Below are 24,727 nucleotides of genomic sequence, written 5' to 3' on the forward strand. Positions count from 1 at the left end.
CAAACCCTCTTCCCCACCCCCCCGTTATCAATATGGATGAGTAATTGGTCGGGATGGAATAAATCGGGAAACTGGGGGGGGGGGGGGAAGCAAAGAGATGATTTATAAACAATCGCATTTTTTCCACATAAAGAGAAGAAAATCCATTACGTCCCTGTAGAAACATTAATAAAGCAAAGTGATGAGGATAAGGGCCGTTCTTGCAGACGCCGAGCGGGGTCGTGGATGGTGATTGGATCCGCACTCCCCTCCTTGCCGCTGCCGAGTTCCCGCGGCCGCGCCGCGCGCCAAACGCCCCCCTCGCCCGCGAGCTCGCGCCAAGCCGCCCGTTAGTTCCGGCGGCGTCTCTCTGTCCTCCGGACGCTCGCCTCCGGTCCCTTCCGCCCTCCTCCTCGCCAAAAACATGCCCGGCAGGACCCGCCATTCCGCTTGTCGCGCCCTGCCCGACGACGTGAAGAAGCGGTGAGTGGGGAGCCGGCGAGGCCCTGTCCTAAGGCCTCCCGCTGGCCCGGGGATTTGGGGGGGGGGGCGGGGGGAGAGTGAGGAGGAGGAGGAGGAGGGTGGATTTTAAACCGTCAGCCGGTGGGGCCGAGATGAGCGAGATTAATAGTAAACGTGTTTTACTTTGGATCCCACCAACTCTGAAGCATTTTTTGGCGCCAAATGGTTATAGGGGCAGGATGGATAGAGAAGGAGGGACCGAGTTGCATTGCCGTGGCGCCTGCCCCGCCCCGCCGCCGCACAAGTCTCTGGAAGGCGCCCAGGGTCCTTGCTCTGTGGTACAGGACGAGAGCCCAGAGAGAGGATCTCCTGCCTTAACCACCACCCCCACACCCCCCCAAACAATGATGTTGAGTTGCTCCTTATTTCCCCCCCCCATGCTGTTGTTATTCCCTATTCTACCCCCCTACCCAGTGGTTTTATTCCTTATTTTCCCCCCCCATGGTGTTGAGTTACTCCCTATTCTACCCCCTACCCAATGATGTTGAGTTACTCCTTCTCCACCCCCCCAATGTTGAGTTACTCCTTATTCCCCCCCCCATGGTGTTGAGTCACTCCCTATTTTACCCCCCTACCCAATGGTGTGGAGGTACTCCTTATTCCACCTCCCCCCACCCAATGCTGTTGAGTTATTCCTTTGTTTCGTCCAAAAGAGCTCCCATGAAGTTTTATTTTTCACCATAACCTTTATCAAATTCCTGCTAGAAGTCTTAAGAATCAGAATTTGTTGACAGGAACACATCACCAATCTGGTTGTTTTGCACCATCATCACATTTCTGTAAATCACCTTGCTAAGTAAATAAAAAGAGTGCAAGAAAAAGACAAAGTAAGGCATGAAAGGGAGAGGGGGTATGCAGGATGTCACTGGCACTAACCCAATAATTAACCACCAATCTACCGGTTAACGTGCCGGTGTGGATGCTCGCGAACTAGCATGCAGGTGTCAGACTGCCCAGGGGATGAACCGGGTGTACTGGTTTGCCCGGCGTGGAAGGGACAGGGGGTATGCAGGATGTCACCACTGGAGGATGGACGCCCCTTTGTTCTGGGGTGTCAGGTGGTGAGTGTGAAAGGGCATGGAGAACCAGTCCAATGTGAACGGCAAGAACGCTATTTTGAACTGGTTCGTTGAACCACCAATTTACTGGTTACCTGATGTGAAAAAGGGCTTATGATTCATTGTGAAAACACAATTCTGGCAAAGCTCAGCAGGTCATAAAGTGTACTTTATAGAGTAAAGGTAAAGATACATAAGCAACGTTTTGGGCTTGCCCTTCATCAAGGTATGAACCAAATTGTCCTTTCGACATCCTCAACCAGTACTCAGTTCAGTATAGTCTAAATACCTCAGTGCAGCACTGAGTGAGTGCCACATTGCTGGATGTGTCATCTCTCAGGAGTTAAACTGAGGGCAGATTTTCTACAGAACATCCAAAAACCGTCAAGGATGGACTCTCCAAAGGCCAACAGCCACACTAAGTAAAAACAATGTTGGAGAAACTGCACGCCAAGATAAAGATATATACAGTGTACCAACGTATTGGCTAGCAAGAAACTTTGGTTATGTATCTTTATCTTTGGTTTTGCTCTCGGTGAGTACAAGATTGTTGTTACACCACTCAATGAGCTGATCTCTCTTCCTCCTGTACACTTATTGCCGTCTGAGATTCTGCCAAAAACTGGTGTCCTTGGCAAATTTGCAGATAGCATTTGAATTTTGCATAGCCACACAGTCATGGGTGGAGAGTGAGGTGAGCTTTGTCTAAGCACACATCCTTGAGGTGTGCCTGTGTTAATTATCAGTGAGGATGGGATATTATTTCCAATTTGTACTGACTGATCTTCCGATGAGGAAGTCAAGGATTGAATTGCAGAGGGGGGTGCGGAGTCCCAGAGTTTGCTGCTTGTTGACCAGCACTGAGGGAATAAAGGCAGAGCTGCAGTTGATGAAGAACAACCGTATATATGAGTTGTTGTCTAGATTATCCAGGGCTGAGTGGATAGTTGTGGTTTAATGTGAAAGACTGTCCCTCTATTGAGGGCAAACTGGACTTCATGTTTTAAGTCTTTGATGTGGATACCTTTTAAATCAAAAGTGAGAGAATACAGCCACCCAGCCATGGGTGACAATTATTAATTATTGGTATTGCAGCACAGTGAATATTTAACAAAATGAGGGGTGAAACACTAAGTTCTGCAGATGCTGTGATTGTAATAAAAATGCTGGAGGAACTCAACAGGTCTTGCAGCATCCACATAAGGCAAAGATATTTAACCAACATTTCTGGCCTGAGCCCTTTGAGATAGGAGCAAAAAGCAGGCAGGTTTCTGAATGAACGTGAAAAAAAAAACACTACTGAAGCCTCGGTAGGTCTTGAAGAATCGCAGGTGATGCAAAAAAATTAGTAGGTTCAAAACCCACTACAAATACTAATCAAAAAGTCCAGGGTGTCACTCCAATGCAATATTGAGTCAATGCAGTAACAATGAGTTCTTTTAGATGTGACGTCAAGGTGATACTTCATTTGCTCTCTAAAGAGTTAGAGTCATGTCTGACGTCCATGCTAACCAAGTTGGTATTCTGGGCTACCCCGATTTGTGTGCATTTGGTCCATGGTCTTCTAATCCCTTTTTTTTAATCCATCTCTATCGGACCACCTTTTAAATGTCAGAGTTGTGCCCACTTCTGCAGTTTCCTCTGGAAACTCATTTCAGAGATAGGCCACCATCAGAGTGAAAATGTTATCCTCTGGGTCCCTCTTTAATCTCCCCCCTCCCACAGAGCTAAATCCTCATATTCCAGATTTATTTGCCCTGAGGAAGAAGATTTTATTTATGCCTCTTGTGATTTTATAAACCTCTATAAGAGCAACTTGTCCATGAACTACTCTTTGCAGATGATGCCGCTTTAGTTGCCCATTCAGAGCCAGCTCTCCAGTGCATGACGTCCTGTTTTGCGGAAACTGCCAAAATGTTTGGCCTGGAAGTCAGCCTGAAGAAAACTGAGGTCCTCCATCAGCCAGCTCCCCACCATGACCACCAGCCCCCCCAAATCTCCATCGGGCACACTGAACTCAAAATGGTCAACCAGTTTACCTACCTCGGCTGCACCATTTCATCTGATGGAAAGATCGACAAAGAAATAGGCAACAGACTCGCCAAGGCAAATAGTGCCTTTGGAAGACTACACAAAAGAGTCTGGAAAAACAACCACCTGAAGAAACACACAAAGATCAGTGTGTACAGAGCCGTTGTCATACCCACGCTCCTGTTCGGCCCCAAATCATGGGTCCTCTACCGGCATCACCTACGGCTCCTAGAACGCTTCCATCAGCGCTGTCTCCGCTCCATCCTCAACATTCATTGGAATGACTTCATCACCAACATCGAAGTACTCGAGCTGGCAGAGTCCGCAAGCATCGAATCCATGCTGCTGAAGACCCAGCTGCGCTGGGTGGGTCACATCTCCAGAATGGAGGACCATCGCCTTCCCAAGATCGTATTCTATGGCAAGCTCTCCACTGGCCACCGAGACAGAGGTGCACCAAAGAAGAGGTACAAGGACTGCCTAAAGAAATCTCTTGGTGCCTGCCACATTGACCACCGCCAGTGGGCTGATATCGCCTCCAACCGTGCATCTTAGCGCCTCACAGTTCGGCGGGCAGCAACCTCCTTTGAAGAAGACCGCAGAGCCCACCTCACTGAGAAAAGATAAAGGAGGAAAACCCAACACCCAACCCCAACCAACCAATTTTCCCTTGCAACCGTGCCTGCCTGTCCCGCTTCGGACTTGTCAGTCACCAACGAGCCTGCAGCAGACGTGGACATACCCCTCCATAAATCTTCATCCGCAAAGCCAAGCCAAAGGATAAGATCACCCCACAGCCTCCCATGCTGTAGGGAATAAAGACATTTCTCCATTTTACTCAATCCCTCTTTCTCTTGGGTATATGCAAAATATGCCATTGTTTTATGGTGAAGTAAAGTGAGGTTCTGGAGTCCTAGGCCAATAGTTGAAGTTCGTAGTTCAAACTTATTGTCCGAGTATATACATCACATACAACTCTAGGATTCTTTTTCTGCAAGCCAGGCAGAATTTCTACTAATCGATAGTGTAAACTGTACAAGAAAAAGATGCATATACAAAAAGGAGAAATGTAAACACTGCAAATACAGAAACAATAAACGTTCAATAATAAATAATGTGCAAAGTTAAGAGTCCTTGAATGAGTCTGATTGAGTTTGTGGTTGCGGAGTTTGATGGTGGAGGGGGAGCAGCTGTTCCTGAACCTGATGGTGCGAGGCTTGTGGCACCTAGACCTCTTTCCTGATGGCAGCAGGGAGAACAGAGTGTGTCCTGGGTGGTGTGGATCCTTGATGATCGCAGCTGCTCTCCGACAGCAGCGTTCCACATAGATTATAATATTCCATGCTCTGTGCCGAATAGTTACATCTCAATTACGTTGGATGGAAATAAATAGATTATCATCAGTTTGGTGTTGACTCCTTTTGATTGTCTTTACCTCCAAGACTGCATGACCATACTTTAAAAGTAAACTTACCAGATGTGAAGAATTTTTGGGATGAAAGGCACAGTTAGAAGTGTGGTGTACAAATGCTTTTCTTGCATAGAAAAGCTAGAGACAGGTAAATGGGATTATTGTAGATGGAATCCAAATAAATCTGCCTTTCAACCTCTTGTAAAACAACTTTTTTGTGGATAAAAAAAAAAGTTACCTTAAATTTTCTTTGAAATTTCGCACTACAATTTCTTCTTTGATTTTATGCTTTGGTGCAGTATGTTTATACTGTTTGCATTTTTAATGACGGTTCACTAGAAAGCTCTTGCACAGTTCCATGCAATAAGGGATTGCAATTTAACCTTGCCTTTGTACCTTAAGTTGTGCTAAACATTGCATACGCAATAGGCCTTGATGCCAATTAGTGCTAATCCCATTTTCCTGCATTTGGCCCATATCTCATTAAACCTTTCCTAAACATGTTCTTAACTAAATGTTTTTTTTTACAAAAGCTTTAGTTGTGTTTTCCTTACTACCTCCTGGCAGCTTATTCCATATACCCACTACCCTCAATGTATATCAACAAAAGCCCCTCTGATCCCTTTTCACTCTTACTCATCTCACCTTGAACTTATTCTCTCTAGTTTTAGACTCACCTATCCTGGGAATAACCATGTGACCATTCACCTTGTTCATGCCCTTCGTGGTTTTATAAACCTGCATAGTACCCTTCAGTTTTATTTACTCCAGAGAAAACAGTCCCAGCATTTCTAATCTCTCCTTATAATTCAAGACCTCCAGTCCATGTAATATTTCTGAATCTTTTCTGTACTCCATTTTATGTATATTTATCATTTGTACAGAACTGGATGTAAGCTTCTGTGCACCAGTGTTTGTAAATGTCAACATCAGGCAATGTTACTGACAATTGAAAAATGGCCTCTAATTTTAAATAAAATATTTAAAAAAAAAAGAAAAATGGCCTCTGAGCAAGTTGAGTTCAGTATACAGTAAAAGTCCAAAAATCTGGATGCCAGAAACCTGGACCACCCAAGAATCCAGACATTTTGGAAATTTTCAAACTTTTAAAATTTAGCCGGCTTTTGTGTGCATGTAAATGCCATAGATGCACAGTGGACAGTTTTCTTTAAAACTGTTTGTTTTGATAAATGAAGCATGCTATATTTGCTAATGAATAAACTATCAAAATTTACCTGTTCATCTCTTCTTTATTCATCCTTTAATTTGAATTTTAAAAGTACTGCCTGAGAAACTAAAATCCAAAAATCTGGATTGTCCCAATCCCCGAGCAGTCCAGATTTTAGGTCTTTTACAGTAACCCAATCACACCACAGAACCTGATAAGGAAGTTGAGCCTGCTGGGTCTAAACTCCTCCTCTGTAACTGGATTCTTGACTTCCTGTTGGGGAGGCCCCAGGCAGTCTGGATCGGTAACAGCATCTCCAAGACCATCACACTGATCACAGGGGCCTCCCAGGGCTGTGGGCTGAATCCACTGCTGTTCACTCTGCTGACCCATGACTGTGCAGCTCAACACAGCTCGAACCACATCATCAAGTTGGCTGATGACACGACCGTGGTAGTCTTGATCGGTAAGAATGACGGGTCAATGTACAGAGATGAGGTGCAGTAGCTAACAGATTGGTGTGCAGCCAGCAACTTTTATCTGAACGTGAAAAAAAACAAAAGACTTCAATAGGGCCCAGGGGGACCACGCTCCATTGATGGCTCTACCATTGAGGTTGTCAAGAGTATCAAGTTCCTTGGAGAGTGCTTGGCAGAGAACCTCACATGGTCTCATAACATAAGCTCCATAGCCAAGAAAGTCCACCAGCGCCTCTACTTCCTGTGAAAGCTGAGGAAGTTCATGTCCCACCCTCCATCCTCACTACATTCTAAAGAGGATATATTGAGAGCATCACCGCCTGCTTTGGAAGCTGTACCTCCTCAGGCCGCAAGACCCAGCAGAGGATAGCAAAATCACCGGAAAATATCATAGGGACTCTCTTCCTACCATGAAGGACATCTACAATACTCAATGCAGGCGGAAGGCGATAAACATTGTGAAGGAATCTACACATCCCTCAACTAAACTGTTCTCCCTTTTGCCATCTGATAGGAGGTATGCAGCACTCAGGCCCTTATGTCCAGATTGGGCAAGAGCTTTTTCCCCAAGCCATCAGACTCCTGAACTCCCAAAGCATTTGGGGATAGGGTACTGTAGTCTGTTACAGTATTAATATGGTAATACATTAATATTTTGATGTGTTTAACTTATATTTATGTAAATATACTCCGTGGTCCTGGAGAAATGCTATCTCGTCTTTACCGTGTGAGCATGGTATGAATGATAAATAAAAGTGACTTGACTTGTTTTTATGTTACCACTTATTCTGTGCACCTGATATGTCATTCCAAACAAAATGAAAATGCATGACATAAACAACTTGCATTTGGATGTTCTTGATGTACTGACTCATGAGGTTATCAGACCAAAATTGAACCAGGAAAGATCTTGAGCAGGCGAACCAATTGCATAGTAAAAAAGGTAGGTGTTAAGGTGCAACTTCAATGGTGAAGAAGGTTAGGCGGGGAGTTTGAAAGGTTAGGTCCTTGGTACAGAATATAACCAAAGCCAGTGTAAAAAATGCACCAAAGGAGGTAAACAAGAAAATCTGCTGATGCTTTGGTCTAGTGCAGGGGTGTCAAACTCAAATTCACCGAGGGCCAAAATTAAAAACTTGGACTAAGTCGTGGGCCAAACTAAATATTTATTGAAAATTTTCAACAACATCTGCATGTTTTCTCTTCTTTCAACATATGTAATGTTAAACTTTTTCTTATTAAAATAAATGTTTAATAATAGTTTTGGTTAAACTTTCTAGAAGAAGCATTAACAAATGAGAAATAAAATATTCAATAAATAATATTTCTCTCTAGCCTTTAAGCTCCTTTTAAATGTATTTTTTTTTCACAAGCCAACAAGTCAAAAAAATAACAACTTGCTTCAATGAAAATCCAATCTTTCAACTATGAACAGTCCAAAGTTAACCAAAGAAAATATGAATCCAAGGTTAGCTTGCTACACTGTGATTTACTCTGATGCACCTGGGTCTAAACCAGATACTTGGCATCTCTTCTTAGATGCAAGTTCATCAAACTCTGGGGTCAGAGTTTGCCTCCCACCTGTCTTGAGAAGTCCTGTTTTCTGTCTTTCGTTTGGCCGTTTTTCGTAAGGGGTTTATTACATGTGAGTTAGGCGACAGGTCGCAGATGGTAATGAAAGTAAAGAGAGGAGGTGGGGGCGATTAGCGGGATGACGGGCCGGCGCCAATGCATTCTGGGATTTGTAATATTAGCTGTGCATGCGCTATACTGGCATGGCGGTCAGCGGGCCAGCTCTAATACATATTTGATATGATCTTGTGGCCCAAATGTAATTATATCATGGGTCAAATTTGGCCCGCGGGCCTGAGTTTGACATGTGTGGTCTAGTGCAATACACGAAAGTACAGGAGAAACTCCGCACCTATAGGAAGCAAAAGGCGGTCAATGTACCAGAACTGGCCAGCTGTGATTAAAAAGTTTTCCACATCTAATATCAATATCTCCTTTTTCTCTGCTACCTGACATACTGAGAATTTTCAGCACTTTTTTTCATATTTCCTGCAAGTGTATTTTGGGTACCGATATTTGTCTTGTTTCTTTTTTCTATTTGGATCTCCAGGCCATCTGTGAGTAACAAATTGTTACTGCTCTCTCGCAGCCAAGCCACCAACCACTTGTGTCTGCCTTTTCACAGACATTCCCATTATTCTATCTGCCTGTTCAACTTGAAGCAAGTTAGACTTCCTATTTTTGGAAGTTCATTGTCAGCTTTTACTCAGTTACTTCCTGCAGAGTGCTGCTTCAACTGGGTATTCTCAGCATTTCTATTTTTGTTTCATGCTGCTGAATATTGACACAGAAATACTGAATTTCTCTTTAGAATAAGATTGTGTGATATAGCAAATACTTGCTAGCTCATGGTAGATCAGGCTGTTCAGTCCCATCTCTCATTTGTCTTGGTAATCTGATGATTGAGTTATTTAAAATAAATAGTTCAATATAAGAAATAAATAGTTCTGTATCTTCTTGTTAGATAACTTGGGATAAGAAACATACGCTAAAAGTTGGAACCTTGCTCATCATTTGTGGTCAGGAGGCATTTCTTCAAAGGGAGGATAAATCTGAAATTATCTACCTTGGTCAGTTACAACATTGCAAGGCTCTACCGGTTTTATTTATCTTATAAGACATCCAAGGGATAAGCAGCCATGGTAAGTTTGAAGAAGCCATAAAATGAATGGTGAAAGACTTGCTGTTGAATGGCTAATTTTTGTTCCAATTCTTAACAATTATTTCTACTGTAAACTCTTATGCCCAAATGTTTTTCAAAAATGAACCACTCCAATAGTCTTCCACTTAGAAAATGCTGCCATTTGTTAGAATCTAATTCCATTGATAAATTTCCAAAGGCAGTTTGAAAATTATGCAGATTATGTCAAATTTCTAAATAAATTGTCTCAAAAAAGGAGGGGTTTGTTGAATGGGTTGTGCCATTTTTAACACCAACTTCTTGCTTCCTGTGAAATGGCATGAGATCCTGATGGTTTAAACGTGAGATTGTTTTTTCTTGGTTTTCTTGTCTATCTGATGCTCTTGGTCTTGAGTTTAACCGTTAACTTGTTTTTTCAGGCTTCAAGCACTTGAGGATAAAGTTGGACTCTCAGAAAAGGTGTGTTGAAATATTAAATATTGTATTCTAATCTGTATTTTCAGAAGAGTCCTGCCAGATGTAGTGTCAGTCCACCAAACAAAAAATTGAGTATCTTTAATATATTGTACAAGTATTCCTGACTTAAAACCTATGCGACTTTCAGCCATCCATACATATGACCAAAAAAAATATATAAAAATCATGCTTTTATGGTGAAAGTAGGGGTCTGTCTCTGGAAAATAACGCCTATGACAGGGATGAACAACCTCTCATGAGAGCTGGCCTTGGTGGCTGCCATGTTATATGTGACAAACAATTACATGGATACAGTGCATTTCCAACATATGTCCATTTCGAGATACGGCCTGTCAGTCAGAACGGAACACTGATTTTAGTTGAAGAGTACCTGTACAGTAAAACCCCGGTATCTGGCACCTATCTGGATTGGTAGATGCCAGATAAGCTAGTTTTCAGATTGCTTGAGAGCCCTCTCCCCCCTTCTTTACAATGCCTACCTAATACACCTGCATTCAGAATAAACAGTTTAAAAGACAAAAATACTGTACTGTACTTACACTGAACAAACTTCACTTGCATGAACTTTATTTTCAGTCACATTATTTGAAAACATTTAATCACCGCTGCATCTGAGCCACAGAACTGCCTGAAAGACAAATAATAACAAAATAATTAATTCCCCCTTCCCACGTTTACAGATAAAGCTTAACTGATATACTTAATATGATACTAATAAAGACTTACTAAGCAGGGATAAGGAGACACTTTAAGAGAATCAGCCCAACAGTGAGTGGCATCTCAAGCTCTTCATCCTAGGCAACACCATTTTATTCAAAGCATGACCAGGGTATTCCGCTGGCTGAATATATGCTCCCATCTTCACCAAAGGTTTGTGTTACTTCAGAGAACATTTATTTTTACAATTTAAAATTTTTATTCTTATTTATTTTAATTTTATTTACCCAATATTTATTTTCCTCTTTTTTACTGATTACTTGAGGTTTTTACTGTATAAACTTTGAATATTAGTAGCCTAAGTGGAAGGAGATCAATCAACTCTTCTTGAAAGTATTTCAATGACACTCAAAGCAGTTGTGATCTTTCATTATCTCAGAATTTTTAGTATGATGCTTTACGTAATGCTGTTTCCCACTTCAATATCAACTCGCCATCATCCTGTTTTGCTTTTGGAACTTTTAGTCCTCGCGTAATGCTTGGAATATGTTGCTTAGCTTTGATTAAGTCGTTAAAATCCTGAAATTAAAATCTCTTTCAGGAATGTGTGAAAGAAAAGTTGAGTTTAGTGCATGGCTTCTTACAAGCGGACGCACAGAATAACCTCAGCGAACTGGAAACAAAATTTCAAAAACAAGAGCTCTCAGAGGTAAATTGGTCAAGAAGTCTGATTAAATTAGTGTTGATTGTCTTTTTAGAATACAGTGCCAAGGGTATAGAGAAATATTTTCCTCCTTGTTCCACAATTTGATACCAGAAGCATAGTTGTACAACGTTAAAGTTTAAATAACTAAGAATTGTTAGAATTGGCAGATAGCAGACAGTGGAACCTGTTAACCAGTCCTACAGTCAGATTATTACCTAGATCAGTGGTTCTCAGCCTTTTTTTCCTACTTGCATAGGATGCCAGAGGTGCTCTATGTTTAGTAAGGGATTACTTAAGGTGGTATTTGAGTGAGGGTGGGGGGGGGAAGGTTGAGCACCGCTGGCCTAGATGAAGCCCTTCACTTGCTGTTTATCTTGCAAAAAGTGGTGCCTATTCTCATTTATGGGAAAGGTAATAGTGCATGACTGCAGTTTATAAAATCACCTCGTTAGAACGCGATTCATTAATCCGCGGAATAGCTTATAGTACGGGTGTCTGTGGACCCCAAACATTGATTTTAGGAGCCAGGCTAACAGCCAAAAACTCAAAAATGGACTCTCATGACTCATTTACAAGATGTGTATGTTAATATGTGGAGTTTAAAGGTCTTATTACAGGGTTTGAGTCACAGTGTTCTGTTTTCCTGCTTCCTGAATCATGACCTGTATTCATCTGTTCCGCGACTCGACTGTAACACGGTATGAAATCTTGGACCCCAACTCATGCGCTCTAACGAGGTTTTACTGTATTACCATTTTGCAAATCATATTGTTGCAGGTTAATTTTGATTTCCCAACCCTGAGTTGCTCATAGAGAAGAGCCCATTTGTTAACTGTCACCTGGATCTTGATCGTTAGACTCTGGTTCTAAAAAGCAATGAATAGCTTTTCTTAAAATTAGGTCTAAGTGCATTGTTTGCAAGAACCTTGTTATTTATTCTTAACTATATTTGAGAAGGTGGTAGTGAGGCATCACCTCGAATCACTAATCCACGTACTGAAGATATTTCCATAGTCCTGTGGCCAGGGAGAATTTAGAAACTGAGATGAATAAAGAATGGTGATATTTCCTAGTCAGTATGTGGTGTGACAGAAGGGAATCTGCAGGTGGTGTTCCTGTGTGCTTATGGTCCTTTCTCTGAGAACAGTTACAAGTGTGCGATATAGGGTCAAAATTACTGAGAAAGTAATTGCAGTGTATTTACTCACCAAGCCTTTCTGACCATGAGTGATAAAAGCACTCTGGCCATCATGAAATCCAACCTCTCCTCTATTAACACGGTCCATACTCTTGCTGTCTCAGGAGAGCTGCTGAAATATTAAAGAACTCATCTCAACTCGATCCTTCCCTCATCTCCCCTTTTCCGTCAGGCAGAAGATGCATGTGCTTGAGACCATTAACCTCCAAGTTCAAGGACAGTTTCTTTCCTACTGTCATCAAGTTTTAACAATGGCAGAAGAAGATGCCCTGCATCTATTTCCTGCACCAATACTCTACTCTTGCTGACTACTGTTACACTACAGTCTACACTTTTGTTTGTTATTATTGCAGATGATCGATGTAACCACTTGACAACAAGGGTTAGTTCGGAGGGTCTTTTTAAACTGAGTTATTGACATCTGGATTTCATTCTGCAAATAATCTGTCATTGCTTACTGCCTAGAAAGTGTTCCCTGATGCAACTATTTTTCTTCCCAGGAGGGTTATCTAGCCAAAGTAAAAGTGTTGCTTAGCCAAGAGCTTTCCATGGGGAATGGAGATTCTGAAATTGGTGTCAATTCAAATGGTTGCACAGAAAATGGAGCCAAGGATAGTGATAAAAGTGACACCAATGGAGTAATTGATGAGCCAAACGGCCAAGAGGAGAGCAGTATGGAAACAGAAACAGTGGTTTTCCCAACAGCAAAGGGGCGTGGAAAGCGACTGAGTAAATCCAATGGAGACAACAAAAGTATGTTTGAGTTCTTTAACCTGTACTATTTGTCTTATCTTCCCTTTCCACTGGATGATATTGCAGTTTCTGTAGTTGTGGGTGCAGAATCCTTCGTTAATCTTCCATTCATTATAATTGCAAAATGCTGGTTCCTAATTAAAGTACTCTTTATGGGACCTCGTTGTTTGCAAACTAGCTGCTGGATATCCCACATCACAATAATTACAATTCAGATATCCTTCAGTTTCTCTAAAGTACTTTAGAGCCTTCTCTGGCTATGGGAGGTGTTCTATAATTGCAAGGTTTTTTTTAAGGCAAGGATTTAATGATCTTTTTCAAATTCTTCATATCTGTGATTTTGAAGTTCTGCTAACAGTTTCTGTATTATCTATTGTAGGACTATCAGGAAGTCCAAGGATCACCAGGAACTCTGTAAAGCAGCAAGCTACAATCGTATCCATGTTTGCTAAAGTGTGAGTGTTTTGATTGTTCTTGGTTGACCGATCGCAGGGCAGTAGCAGTGGATTATGGTGATGCTAAGAACAGGAAAACTCCAGTGAATTGGTAACTGGATTTTTACTTGCTGCCATTATCTGATCAGTTTATTATTTTGTATTATTGATTTCCAGCTTTTGCTGTGAATTGCAAGTTTGACCAGTTTGCTGAATGATCTGAACCCTTATTTTCAATTAAGGTAAAACAAAATAACTGCTCCATTGAACAGAAGGAAAACGGGTTTGAATTCAGTGTTTGAATTTTTTTTTAAGGTAGTGTTTTCTTTACTTATAAAACTAGCTGATCATTTGGAAAACAAGGTTGTATAAAAACTAATTTTATGAAAGAGAAACTTTGCCAATGTGTATACTAGTTTGGTGGAGTTCAGTAATTTCCATTTTTTTTATGTGACTTGAATTTTTTTTTAAACACTATATCCGAAGTCTTCGGTGACCCAAATGATGTTTTGCACCTGGGAGTGTCGTCTGTTCAGCTCTGAATTTTTTTTTGAGTATTTCAGAAAAATCAAAAATCTTCATTTATCTGAAAAATTTTGAAGCTGAAATTGTATCATTTCGCCTCCAAAAAATTCAGATAAATGAGGAGATCAGAAATCCTCAGTTATCCGAATTTTTTTCCAGAGCCGAACTGACGTCACATTTTGTAAAATCCTCTGAGTAGAATTTCTAGTTTTTGGTTTGGATTTATTTTGTTCAGGTTGTATTTGGTGAGAATTAAACATTATTTCATGCTTAAAAAGCCTTCCCTTGTTGTTTAAACACTGTTACAAGTGATCTGCTGTTGCTACCGGGCTGTTATCCAAAAATATCATTTATCTGAAATAGGCCTGGTCCCAACCATTTTGGATAATCGGAGTTGCACTGTATAACAAATTTCTTGTATTTTTTCTGACTTTAAAATTTCTGGCAATATTTTGTAATGTCATTTGTTCATTTTGCTTGAAGGTTTCAACTTTTACAATGATATAGTTTTCTGACTAATTTCCTTTGAACACACAGTAGTTTATCAGATTACTTGATTTTAGGGGGTGGGGAGAACAAATTCATAAAAATATAAGTGACACTGGATGAATTTGAATGTACAGGAATTATATAATTATTAACCTAGCTGCAATTTATGATAGGGTACAAATATTGATGCATCTTTTAAAATGTTTCTTTCGTGGAAAATACGCAGTTTTGCTAGTTATCACCTCTGAAATGTATGAAATGAAAACAGAAATTCAGTCCCTATGGATATTGTTCACCACTGTAATTATATTTTGAAGACCATGTGCCTTTGAAGGTGCATCCAAGATTAGTAAATGCCAGTCTGTTGTTCATCGACGTTTAGAAATGAGTCAGTTACTGTGAGAATACTGTAATGGAAAACTTCAGGAATACCGTTCCAGGCTGGAAAGGGTTGATGTTAGAAGGTGATAACATTTAGTTCCAGTTGATCTTGGTGAAGAAAATCTGATTTTTAACGTATTTAAGCTTAAATGCTCAGAGACAATTTAGTTAATTATTTGTCATGACATGATGGTAACTGTTCTTGTTACTGGGCTAATAATAATGTAGACTTCAATGCTGAAACGATAAGCATGAATCTAACACGATAGCTGGAAACAATAAAAATCTGTTTCAGAAAATAATCTCAAATTTTAAAAAAGATAGCAATTATACTTCTGTCCGTGACGCTACTTCATTGATAAAATCCATGTGGTTACCATAGGTCCTTCAGGGAAAGAAAACTGCTTTGCTTGCCCAATCTGGTAAATGCGACTCGCATCCTACTGAACTATCTTTGACGGCCATTCAGTTCAGCACCAAGCTGATCCAATAAGTGCTCTCCCAGTGGTTTCCGATTATGTCAATCAATAAGAAATGCGCAGAATGAAGCGCATAAATTAAAGGTGTAAATATGGGTTTTCAATAATGTTTCATTATAGAGCAAACAAACGCAAGTCAGAGGACCTAAGTGAACAAGAATCCAAGAATGTTGAGGCAGAAGATTATGACGATGAACAGGTAATGGTATTAAATTTGCACAGGCACCCCATCTAGAATTTTAATTTTGTTTTTGATCTATCCTTCATTCCTTGCCTGCAGACTTCCTGGAAAGCCATGATGCAGAGATAGACTGAAGAGGGTTGGATGTTGGCCGTGTTTCTGAGTAAAATCATACCCGCATCTTCTCCTGATTTTTCCCCTTTGCTCTTCCACAGAAACCTTAGTTAACGCTGAGAATCCTTTAAGATCATTGGTAATTGTGCTCTCGGCAACTCAGATCAGTTACTGAGCACAATTAACAATTTAATCTCAGCAAATTGGCCTGTAAGGTTTAGTATTTTGCCACTCATTGCTTTTAGATGTGAATAGTAATTCATTAGCTCTGGTTTCGAAGGCCTTCCCAATGTTAAACCAACTTTGTGAAAGTTGATACTATTCCTTTGCTATTGGTGAATATTTGGTGTACACAAGAATGCCCATTATTTTGGAAAGCAGTATATTTTTGTTACTAAAAAATGTTCATTTAAATCTTAAGTGCAGCATTACCGCACAAAGTATATTTCTCCCTTTTTCTTTGGTGCTCATTTAGAAAATTCTCTATAACTACTAGATTCAGCTAGAAGTAAGCTGGGTAGAATTATTTTAAATGAAATGAAAACTGAGAGTGGAGTGCAAACAAATTTGATAGAGGGTTTGCAGCACATTGTTAAACATTTAATTAAATCTCATCTTCCAAGACCAACTTGCCTTCAGTGTTCAACAAGTTAGCTATGTGTTTAAGGAGTTGCTGTTAAAATGTCCTATTTGGCATGTAACATAAATGAGATCTCTTTTTCTGTGATCAAAATTGCCTGCTTTTATACCATATAATGCTGTTGTATGGGGGTGACTCGTGTATAAGACAACCCGGAATTTCCACCTACATTGCTGATTTTGAGCGATACCCTCTCCATAAGACAACTCCAAACCTGGCACTTACTGCTGAGCAATGGTTGCTTTTGAAAACAAATCAATATTTTAATAGCAAATGACCACGTCGAGATTTCAATTTTACTGAATATTTTAAAATAAACCTCTGTCGGCTCCTGTAACACGCCGTTAAAAAGCTGTACAGGCTGACAGCAATCGGACAGGGCGGATGGACCCCGCAGAGGACTTCACAAATAACTAATGGGGCGTGCACGATATTGTGTCGGAGCCAGCAGAAAGATGGCGGCAGTGTTGAGACCTCACTGTCGCTATACTCAGCGTATAGAACGACCCAGATTCTAAGATGAAATTTGAAAGTTTCGCCTCGTCCTTTATTAATCAAATATAAATGTAAAAATTTATTGCAATTTGTAATATTTTGGGGTGTTTTCTGTTTTTAGGTGCAGGATGAAAAGAAAATTAAAGTTGAATCCGAAGAAAAGTGAGTTTTTATTGTTTTGTCAGTTTATAATGCATTAAGAATTAAAATTTGTACATTGTCTTTGAGTTTATTGTAGTCACATGTTCTGAAATAAAACAAAATAATTAGTCAGCGTTTACAGAAAGAAACAGAATTGATGTATTGGGTTGATTGCCCATATATCAGAATGTGGACAAGTTGGGGACAGAACTGTTGAAGTTTTGAGAATGAGCTTGAAGAAAATATGGAGTGTCCTGGGATAGTGTCCAGTTGCAGAGACAAATGAAAACGGAGATGAACTAACCAATTTGTTGCATGGGGAAGACTAGCACAAACTGTTTCTGGAGGGGCACAAGCAGGGGTGACTATAATTTAAATATTAGGAGGAACAATAACACTGAACAGCAATCTTTTTTAAAAATTGGTTATTATCGATAACTCCAAGCTGAACACAAAGCTAATTTCAGATTTGCTGTATCACGTAGGAAGTTAGAGAAACATTACATGAACTTTGATTGAATTTAGCAGGTTTGGTCACATCATGACGCTGACACATTGCGTTAGTTCAACTTGACCTATGAATGTTTTGCCGTTGATTTTCATTTATACTCAGTATCGGATATCTTTCGTGTCAGTGTCCAGTTGCTCTGATACTGCTTTTCCATGGCCCCAATGTCCTGGTGAAACCTTTCACCATGTCTGTCACTGGTGGCACCGAGATCAGAAGAGAAGACCAAGTGCAAATGCAGAAAATGAATTTTTAGTGACATTTTGCACTTCATGGTTTTGTAGTAGACTTAAAATATGACAGGAAATTACAAAAGTAGGTTGTATCTTTATAAAAAAGGTACATGATAGGAAATTTTTAAGGAGATTTCTGTGATCAGTCAAAATTCATAAAATACATAGAAAAGTGTTCAGGAAGCAAAATTTTCATTGTCCAATGTAATTGGTAATTGCTGGAAATGTAATCGAAGTCTGGAACTGCTGATAATCTGAAATTATTCAAATGGGAGCTGTAAAGTGTCAGGTCAGAAGATCTTGATGGGAAGGGATCAGCTGGAGAAGTGACAAGGTAACAGGGAGATGAGGAATTGTCAATGAGGTACAGTATTATAAAAAGAGGATCTAAAACAGGGTTATTGGGAATTTGTAAGCAATATTTTTCTCCAGTGGTAAATGGAAGAGATGGGGGTAGAGTGTTTTAGGTGAGAATAGGGTGGTGAAAAGTAGAGATGGATTTGACAGCAGCTGACATGGTATCCCGGAGAGAGACTGGAGGCTGCAGATGCTGGAGTTTGTAGCTAAACACAAACTGCTGGAGGCACTCTTGAGTTGAGCATCATCTGTGGGAGGAATAGTCGATGTTTTAAGCCAAAGTTCTGGCCTTAATTAAAGTTGATCCTTAAATATTAGTCATTTTGCTCTGCAGTAAAAGGGATAACACTTGTATTAATGGTAGAATGATCATTGTGGGGAATTTTACATCATTTATAGAAAGATTTGTTTTGCAGGTTGTTCAGTGGGACCGAGGACTCTGTTTGCAAGCTTAAAAGTGAACAAACTCCTAAGGTGAGTAGATCAGAGATGGGTTGAGAACACAAGAAAACCATTGAGCTTTTGGGATAAGGTGAAGCTCAATTTAATAATTTTAAAAAGATAGTGCCTTGTTAAAAATTGGTGCAATGTCGGAAGATGTGCTTTGCTTCTGATATTCTTTTGGAACAGGAGGCGCAAGTTCAGCTCATTTAGCCTATTTCTCTAATCACTTAGATTGCCCTTATTCTTCTCAGCGCTAGGCTCAATGTGCTTGTTTTCTCCCTTTACATAAAGCCTACCATTCCAATTGTTGGTGCAGTAAATCTTTGCTGCGCTACATCAATTGGAGATGCATCCTTTCATTGGGTGCAATCTAGATGGGTGTTACCGAGGTCCTTTATATTGAGGCAGGAAAGTAAATCCCCTGCAGTAAAGACCAGCATACTGTTTTCTTCCTAACTGCCTTTATACCATCTATTGAGGTGAAATTTGTACAGAAATACAATAAAACACTAAATCTGGTGCGGTAGACTAATACTTCAACGTGGTTTTGACTTTTTTTGGAAGGATAGTGCACAGTAATATTTCAGTGAACTCAATAAGTTTCAAAGGAGTGAGGGAAACAATCAGAAAAGGTTCTAGGGAGCATGGCCATCACACTACATAAGTGAATTGGCAAGGCAGAAACTGGAAATTTCAAAGGTCACCTGGTGAGCTGAATTGTCAGGATTCCTGAATGGGTCATATAGCAGTGTCATGTTTTTCTAGACCTAGGTTTCATTATCTCGCTGAATATGTACAAGATGTGAATTGATAGATTTTTGCATTAAGTACTTCATCTCAGTTTTTCACTCATGCCATCAATTCATTGGGTCTCCCTTTCATTAACAAAGCCTTTCCTTAAAACAAAGAATAAGCTGATAGCTGTGCACCGGAAAGAATTGAACTGAAATAACCATAATGGTTTTCTCCTAGCCTTTTCAATTAATAACATTTTGCATCTTCCAGGAGTGCACTTTTGTTTCTATCATAAAATGAGGAATTACTGTGTCAGTGGTATTGAGTGATTTGAAATCAGTTCTGAAGTAAGAAGTCAGCCATGAACTTACTGAATGACAGGGAAGACATGAGGTCTACTTCTATTTCTTATCTTCACATTGTTGATTTTTGCAGACACCACCTCCCAAGTGCACAGATTGCAAGCAGTTCTTGGACGACCAAGATCTCAAATACTTCCAAGGAGATCCTGATGATGCAGTGAGTAGTTTTTAACTTGACGCTTCTCACCTGGTTGCCTAAAACGATCCGGACTGTTCTACTGCATTCTTGTTTGACTCCCAAATAGCAAGAAAATGTTCTTCTTTGGAAAGCTGCAGTTTACCATTGTCTGATGTCCACATGCAGACATTTTCTATCAAGAATCACCAGGAAGTAATCTGCAATAGATCTTTGAGCCGCTTTAAGGCAAGTTATAGATCCTGGTGACGGAGAAAATTTTTTTCGAATTGACTGGTTAAAATTGGATTCAACTGTTTGAGATGTAAATACTATACAGTAAAACCTTTGTTTTCTGGAATTCAAGAAACTGGCAGCCTCAAGCAATTGGGATAAAAAGTTGCAGAAAATAAATGGTCAAAAATACAGAAGTTTAAAATAATTTACCAATCCTGCACCATGCAATCTCAGGCAACCAGAAATTCACTTATCTAGCATTTACCAATCCCTATAGGTGCTGGATACCAGAAGAATAGAGGAATAGTTGAACATCTTCGAATTAGCTATCATTAGCTCTAACACCTTGCTGATAGAACACAGTGGGGGGAAAAACAGGAGCAAGTACTTTGAGTTTGTTTAGCCATTCACTTATATCAGAACTGATCTATACCTTAATAGACTAAAAATGGGGTGGTTAGTAGGACATATGGTTGAGGCATCCCAATTTATATTTTGTTGTCTGCTCTCTAGCATCTGTTGAAAACCTTCCCATTTGTTTGGGCTTGAAAAATTTGAGGTCATGCTCAGCTGTTGACCATGTCCTATTTGCACTCTGTCCCATAGATCTGTGTGCTCAATGACCTATATTGGTTTCTGCTTGGGCGCAGACAATTCTAATCCCTGCATTTCAATGTTCCCATAACCTTCCTGTCCCTCTTAATTATGCCTTCTTAATTATCAGTCAATTTAATTTGGCTGCAGACTCTAAGCTCTGGAATTCTGTCTCTAAACTTCTTCATTTCTACCTCTCCCCCACTCCCCTCACAACTCTCTTGTATAACACCTCTGTGTTAAAAGTATTATATAAATGCATAATTATGCTTCTGGAGAGAAACATGCAGCAGGCTTTTAGTATTGAGAAGGACAGTTGCTTACATGATCTATGTTTGTGGCTATGAGTGATTTTTTTTAAAAGACATACAGTATGGTAACGGGCCATTTCAGCTCATGACCGTGTCACCCAGTTTACACCCCATTAAACTATGTCCCTGGTATGTTTTTGAATGGTGGGGTGAAACCGGAGGTCTCAGAAAAACCCACACAGAGACGGGGAGAACATATAAACCCCTTACAGACAGAGCAGGACTTGAACACTGGTCTGGTCCCAATCGCTGGCGCTGTAAAGCTGTTGTGCTAACCGCTAGTCTGGATGATGGTGTGTGTCCACTGAATTGATGGAAAAGAATTTAATGCCTTGGAAAATCTGTGTTTCAACAGTTAGAAGAGCCTGAGATGTTGACTGATGAGCGTCTTTCACTGTTTGAAGGAACAAATGATGAAGGGTTTGAAAGTTATGATGACTTGCCTCAACATAAAGTCACCTTCTTCAGGTCAGTCGGGGTGGTCGCTGTGGGATAACACTCAAAATTCACCCAGTAGGATAATCTCACACCACCTTGAAATTAAATTTTACTGAATGAGTGAGGTGGATTTTTTAAATAATAAAACTGCATTATTCAATGTACTGTGAGTAATGTTTCCTTGTGCACCAGTTAATGGCTCAGTAACCCAAGGAATATCAGTGAATTATATTCATTTAAAATAAAATGTAGCTTTATTATCTTTTTAATAAACTGGCTAATAAAAAATGATCACTATTGTCATTTCAGTATTTATGATCGGAAAGGCCACTTGTGTCCTTTTGATACTGGCCTGATTGAAAAGAACGTGGAGCTCTACTTCAGTGGTGTGGTGAAGCCAATCTATGATGATAGCCCGAGCCTGGACGGTGAGCAAGTTTTCTTTCAGATACCTGACCCTATGATGCTGTCCCTAAATCAGAATTATAAGGTAAAGACGCCCTTGGTACTTTAGTGCAAATACGTCTTTTTTTTAATGGTGAATTCATATTCTTCCAAAATAGTCCTACTTAGTTAGCTGCTGTAGATGATCATGAGTTTGTGGTCATACGATGTACGTGCTCCAAAATTCTTACTTGCCGCAGCCAAACAGGTACCTATGGGGAGAGAAAAACAACTGCAGCAGTCTACATTAAACCATTATATGAACCCAATGCAGAATGAGATAATAAATATAAATGGTAGATAAAGATTCACAGTAGCAATTAGTGTAAGGAAAAGAGGTAGTTGGATAATGCAGATAGGTCTTTTTGTGGTCCTGGAATATTTTATGGTGAGGGAAGGAGGGGGAAATGTTTACATTAATTCTTCTTTGCAATGTTTGCTCTGAAACCTGTTTCCTTGTCTCTGGAAGACTTTTACCTGGTCTTTATTGTGTTCTCACAGTGGGTATCTTGATGTAACTGCTAAGATGAGTTGTTCCATGCGTGATTCTATTTGCCCTTAATGTAATGAGCTGTTTGCTTCGTGAATCTGTGCTGTGCAGGGTCTTCCACAGTCCTGGTAGCTTGCTATAGCATTATCTTGTTCAATCATTTCTGAGGACAATTAATAGTCAACCACATAGCTATGGTCTGGAATCAAATTTAGGGCAGGCTTCAGTAGAGATATTAGATTTCCTTCCCCAAGGGGATAGTGGTGAACCAGATAGTTTTTAATACAATCCAGTTCTTTTTTAATTCTGGGAGTCTAAGTGGGATTTGAGTGTGTCTGAACCTCTGGATTAATCGTCCAATAGTTTAGTCACATTTTGGTGGGCATGGTGCAAATGAAAACTAGGTCCACAAAGCAATGTTGTGCATTATACACTGAACTTTCTAATAAGAGTTGTTTCAATGTCAAATTGCCCTCTAAATGCAAGCAAATTTTGGGAACAACCATCCTGTTCTTGAATAATGGCTTTTTTCACAAAGTAACTGATGTGTGGGAAGCAAAATGTTCAAAGAATAGCGTGTCTGGACATAGACTGGATGCAGAAATAACTTTTATTGAAATACATGTAAGGGGATTGCAACAGGGATAGCACACAAGTATTCTCAATCACACAACACAATACAACCCTATCCTACCGGACTTAACACTACCGATACCAGCAATTGCTTACAAGCACAGTACAATCCAGTCACATTGGACTTCATACTACTGAGACTAGCAACTGTTTATACAGGCTTATCACAACCAAGGCTTACAATACGCTACCTGCCATTCCTTGTCTTAACGTGCGCACGGCTCAGATGCTCGAGCAACTACAACTGGAATAGACTTTATAGAACAGTAAGCTGGAGGGTCCAGGCCAGGTAATCACGAGGTGATTAAAGAGGCCATTGGTCAAGTGTGCATTAATAGGTGGGCAGGGTGCAGCCTTGACTGGCAACAGATGCAATTTCCGACGAGGTTCTAGGCGAAGAAGTCACGTGTCCCTCCACATTCCCAGAGTTTCCAGATGGAGAGGCCACATGACCCTCCACAATCTGCAATACAGTAACCTTGTTCAATAGTAAAATTGCCCTTGTATCTGACTGAGATGTTGACAGTAACCCCAGTAAATGTTGTCTTTTAGTGCTGGTGAAATTTGGTGATTCGTTCAGTATAACTATTTTCATGTGCTGCTCTCCATCGGTACATTTTATTAGCTGTTTCTGGATTGTATTCAGTCTTGGCTTTAGTAGAGTGTTTGCTTTTTGTGGAGACTTTGTGGGTTGTAGTGAGGACTTGATGTTTTTTTGTTTTCTTTTAAACAGGTGGGGTCAGAGCTAAAAAACTAGGACCTATAAATGCCTGGTGGATAACTGGTTTTGATGGTGGAGAAAAGGCTTTGATCGGGTTTACAACAGGTAAGAAAACATTTTGTAGAACTATTAAAGCATTGGTTTTGTTTCTGATCTAACGTGTGTGTTTTTGAGTTGTGTGGTGTTGATATTGGGTGACCGATTCTAAAAATAAGACATTTCTAGCACAGTAGTTTGGCTTCGCAAGATTCAGCTGCAAATTGCGAGATGGGGCTCTGCAGATCTAGCACTAATGGATGTTGAGAGCCAAGCATCTGCTCTCTTTTAGTAATGGCGCTGGTGATGTAGAAATGTTTTTTTTCAATCCTAGCATTTGCTGATTATATATTGATGGATCCTAGTGATGAATATGCCACCATCTTTGCTGTAATGCAAGAGAAAATCCACATAAGTAAAATTGTCATTGAGTTTCTGCAGAATAATCCTGATTCTACTTATGAAGACTTGCTAAACAAGATAGAGGTAAGTACTAATTTAATTTCTACAACACCTGCAGCTCAAAAGTATGCTTCTGGACCTTTTGTAAACATCTCCTTCGTGAACTGTCATCCATCAAGAACTGATGCTGCTCAGTTCTTTACTCCTGTGTTTTAGCTCATGAAGGGCTTATCCAAATAGGTGAGGAATTTTGCTTCCTATAGCCATTTTAGATGCTGATTTGAAGACTCCTGATTTTTTTTTTGTTTAAATATGTTTTCTTACTCTCCTTCAGTTCCATTATCATTAGTCCATGTCCTCAAGCTATTGATCTCTTCTCCTAAAATGGTCTTTCCTTGTGCACTGTACCTAGATTTCTGTAGTTAATTTTTTTTTAAATTTAGACATACAGCACGGTAACAGGCCATTTCAGCCCTACGAGTCTTTGCTGCCCAATTTACATCCCATTAACCTACACCCTGGTATATTTTTGAAGGGTGGCAGGAAACCGGAGCCCCCTGAGAAACCCCACGCAGACCAGATCCAGTTCTGATTGCTGGCGCTCTAAAGGCATTGCACTAACTGCTACGCCAACTC

General features: G+C 40.1%; 1 protein-coding gene across 3 annotated transcripts in view; it reads left to right on the plus strand.

Moving 5' to 3' along the window:
- The first annotated feature begins 265 nt into the window (after nt 1-265).
- The window catches only part of dnmt1 (DNA (cytosine-5-)-methyltransferase 1), a 102,816-nt gene continuing 78,354 nt past the window's right edge, over nt 266-24,727 (plus strand). For 2 of the 3 annotated variants that reach the window (XM_069927422.1, XM_069927423.1), the window contains exons 1-13: nt 279-462; nt 9,781-9,820; nt 11,097-11,204; nt 12,900-13,152; nt 13,532-13,607; nt 15,581-15,659; nt 17,012-17,052; nt 18,546-18,603; nt 19,744-19,827; nt 21,283-21,395; nt 21,675-21,793; nt 23,666-23,758; nt 24,024-24,175. In XM_069927422.1, the coding sequence (XP_069783523.1) occupies nt 404-462; nt 9,781-9,820; nt 11,097-11,204; nt 12,900-13,152; nt 13,532-13,607; nt 15,581-15,659; nt 17,012-17,052; nt 18,546-18,603; nt 19,744-19,827; nt 21,283-21,395; nt 21,675-21,793; nt 23,666-23,758; nt 24,024-24,175 (1,275 nt within the window). In that variant the 5' untranslated portion in view covers nt 279-403. Of the gene's footprint in view, nt 463-9,780; nt 9,821-11,096; nt 11,205-12,899; nt 13,153-13,531; nt 13,608-15,580; nt 15,660-17,011; nt 17,053-18,545; nt 18,604-19,743; nt 19,828-21,282; nt 21,396-21,674; nt 21,794-23,665; nt 23,759-24,023; nt 24,176-24,727 lie in introns of all 3 variants that reach the window. The other variant, XM_069927424.1, reaches the window with a different exon arrangement.

The sequence above is a fragment of the Narcine bancroftii genome, chromosome 3, assembly GCF_036971445.1.
Source record: "Narcine bancroftii isolate sNarBan1 chromosome 3, sNarBan1.hap1, whole genome shotgun sequence".
Taxonomy (NCBI): Eukaryota; Metazoa; Chordata; class Chondrichthyes; order Torpediniformes; family Narcinidae; genus Narcine; species Narcine bancroftii.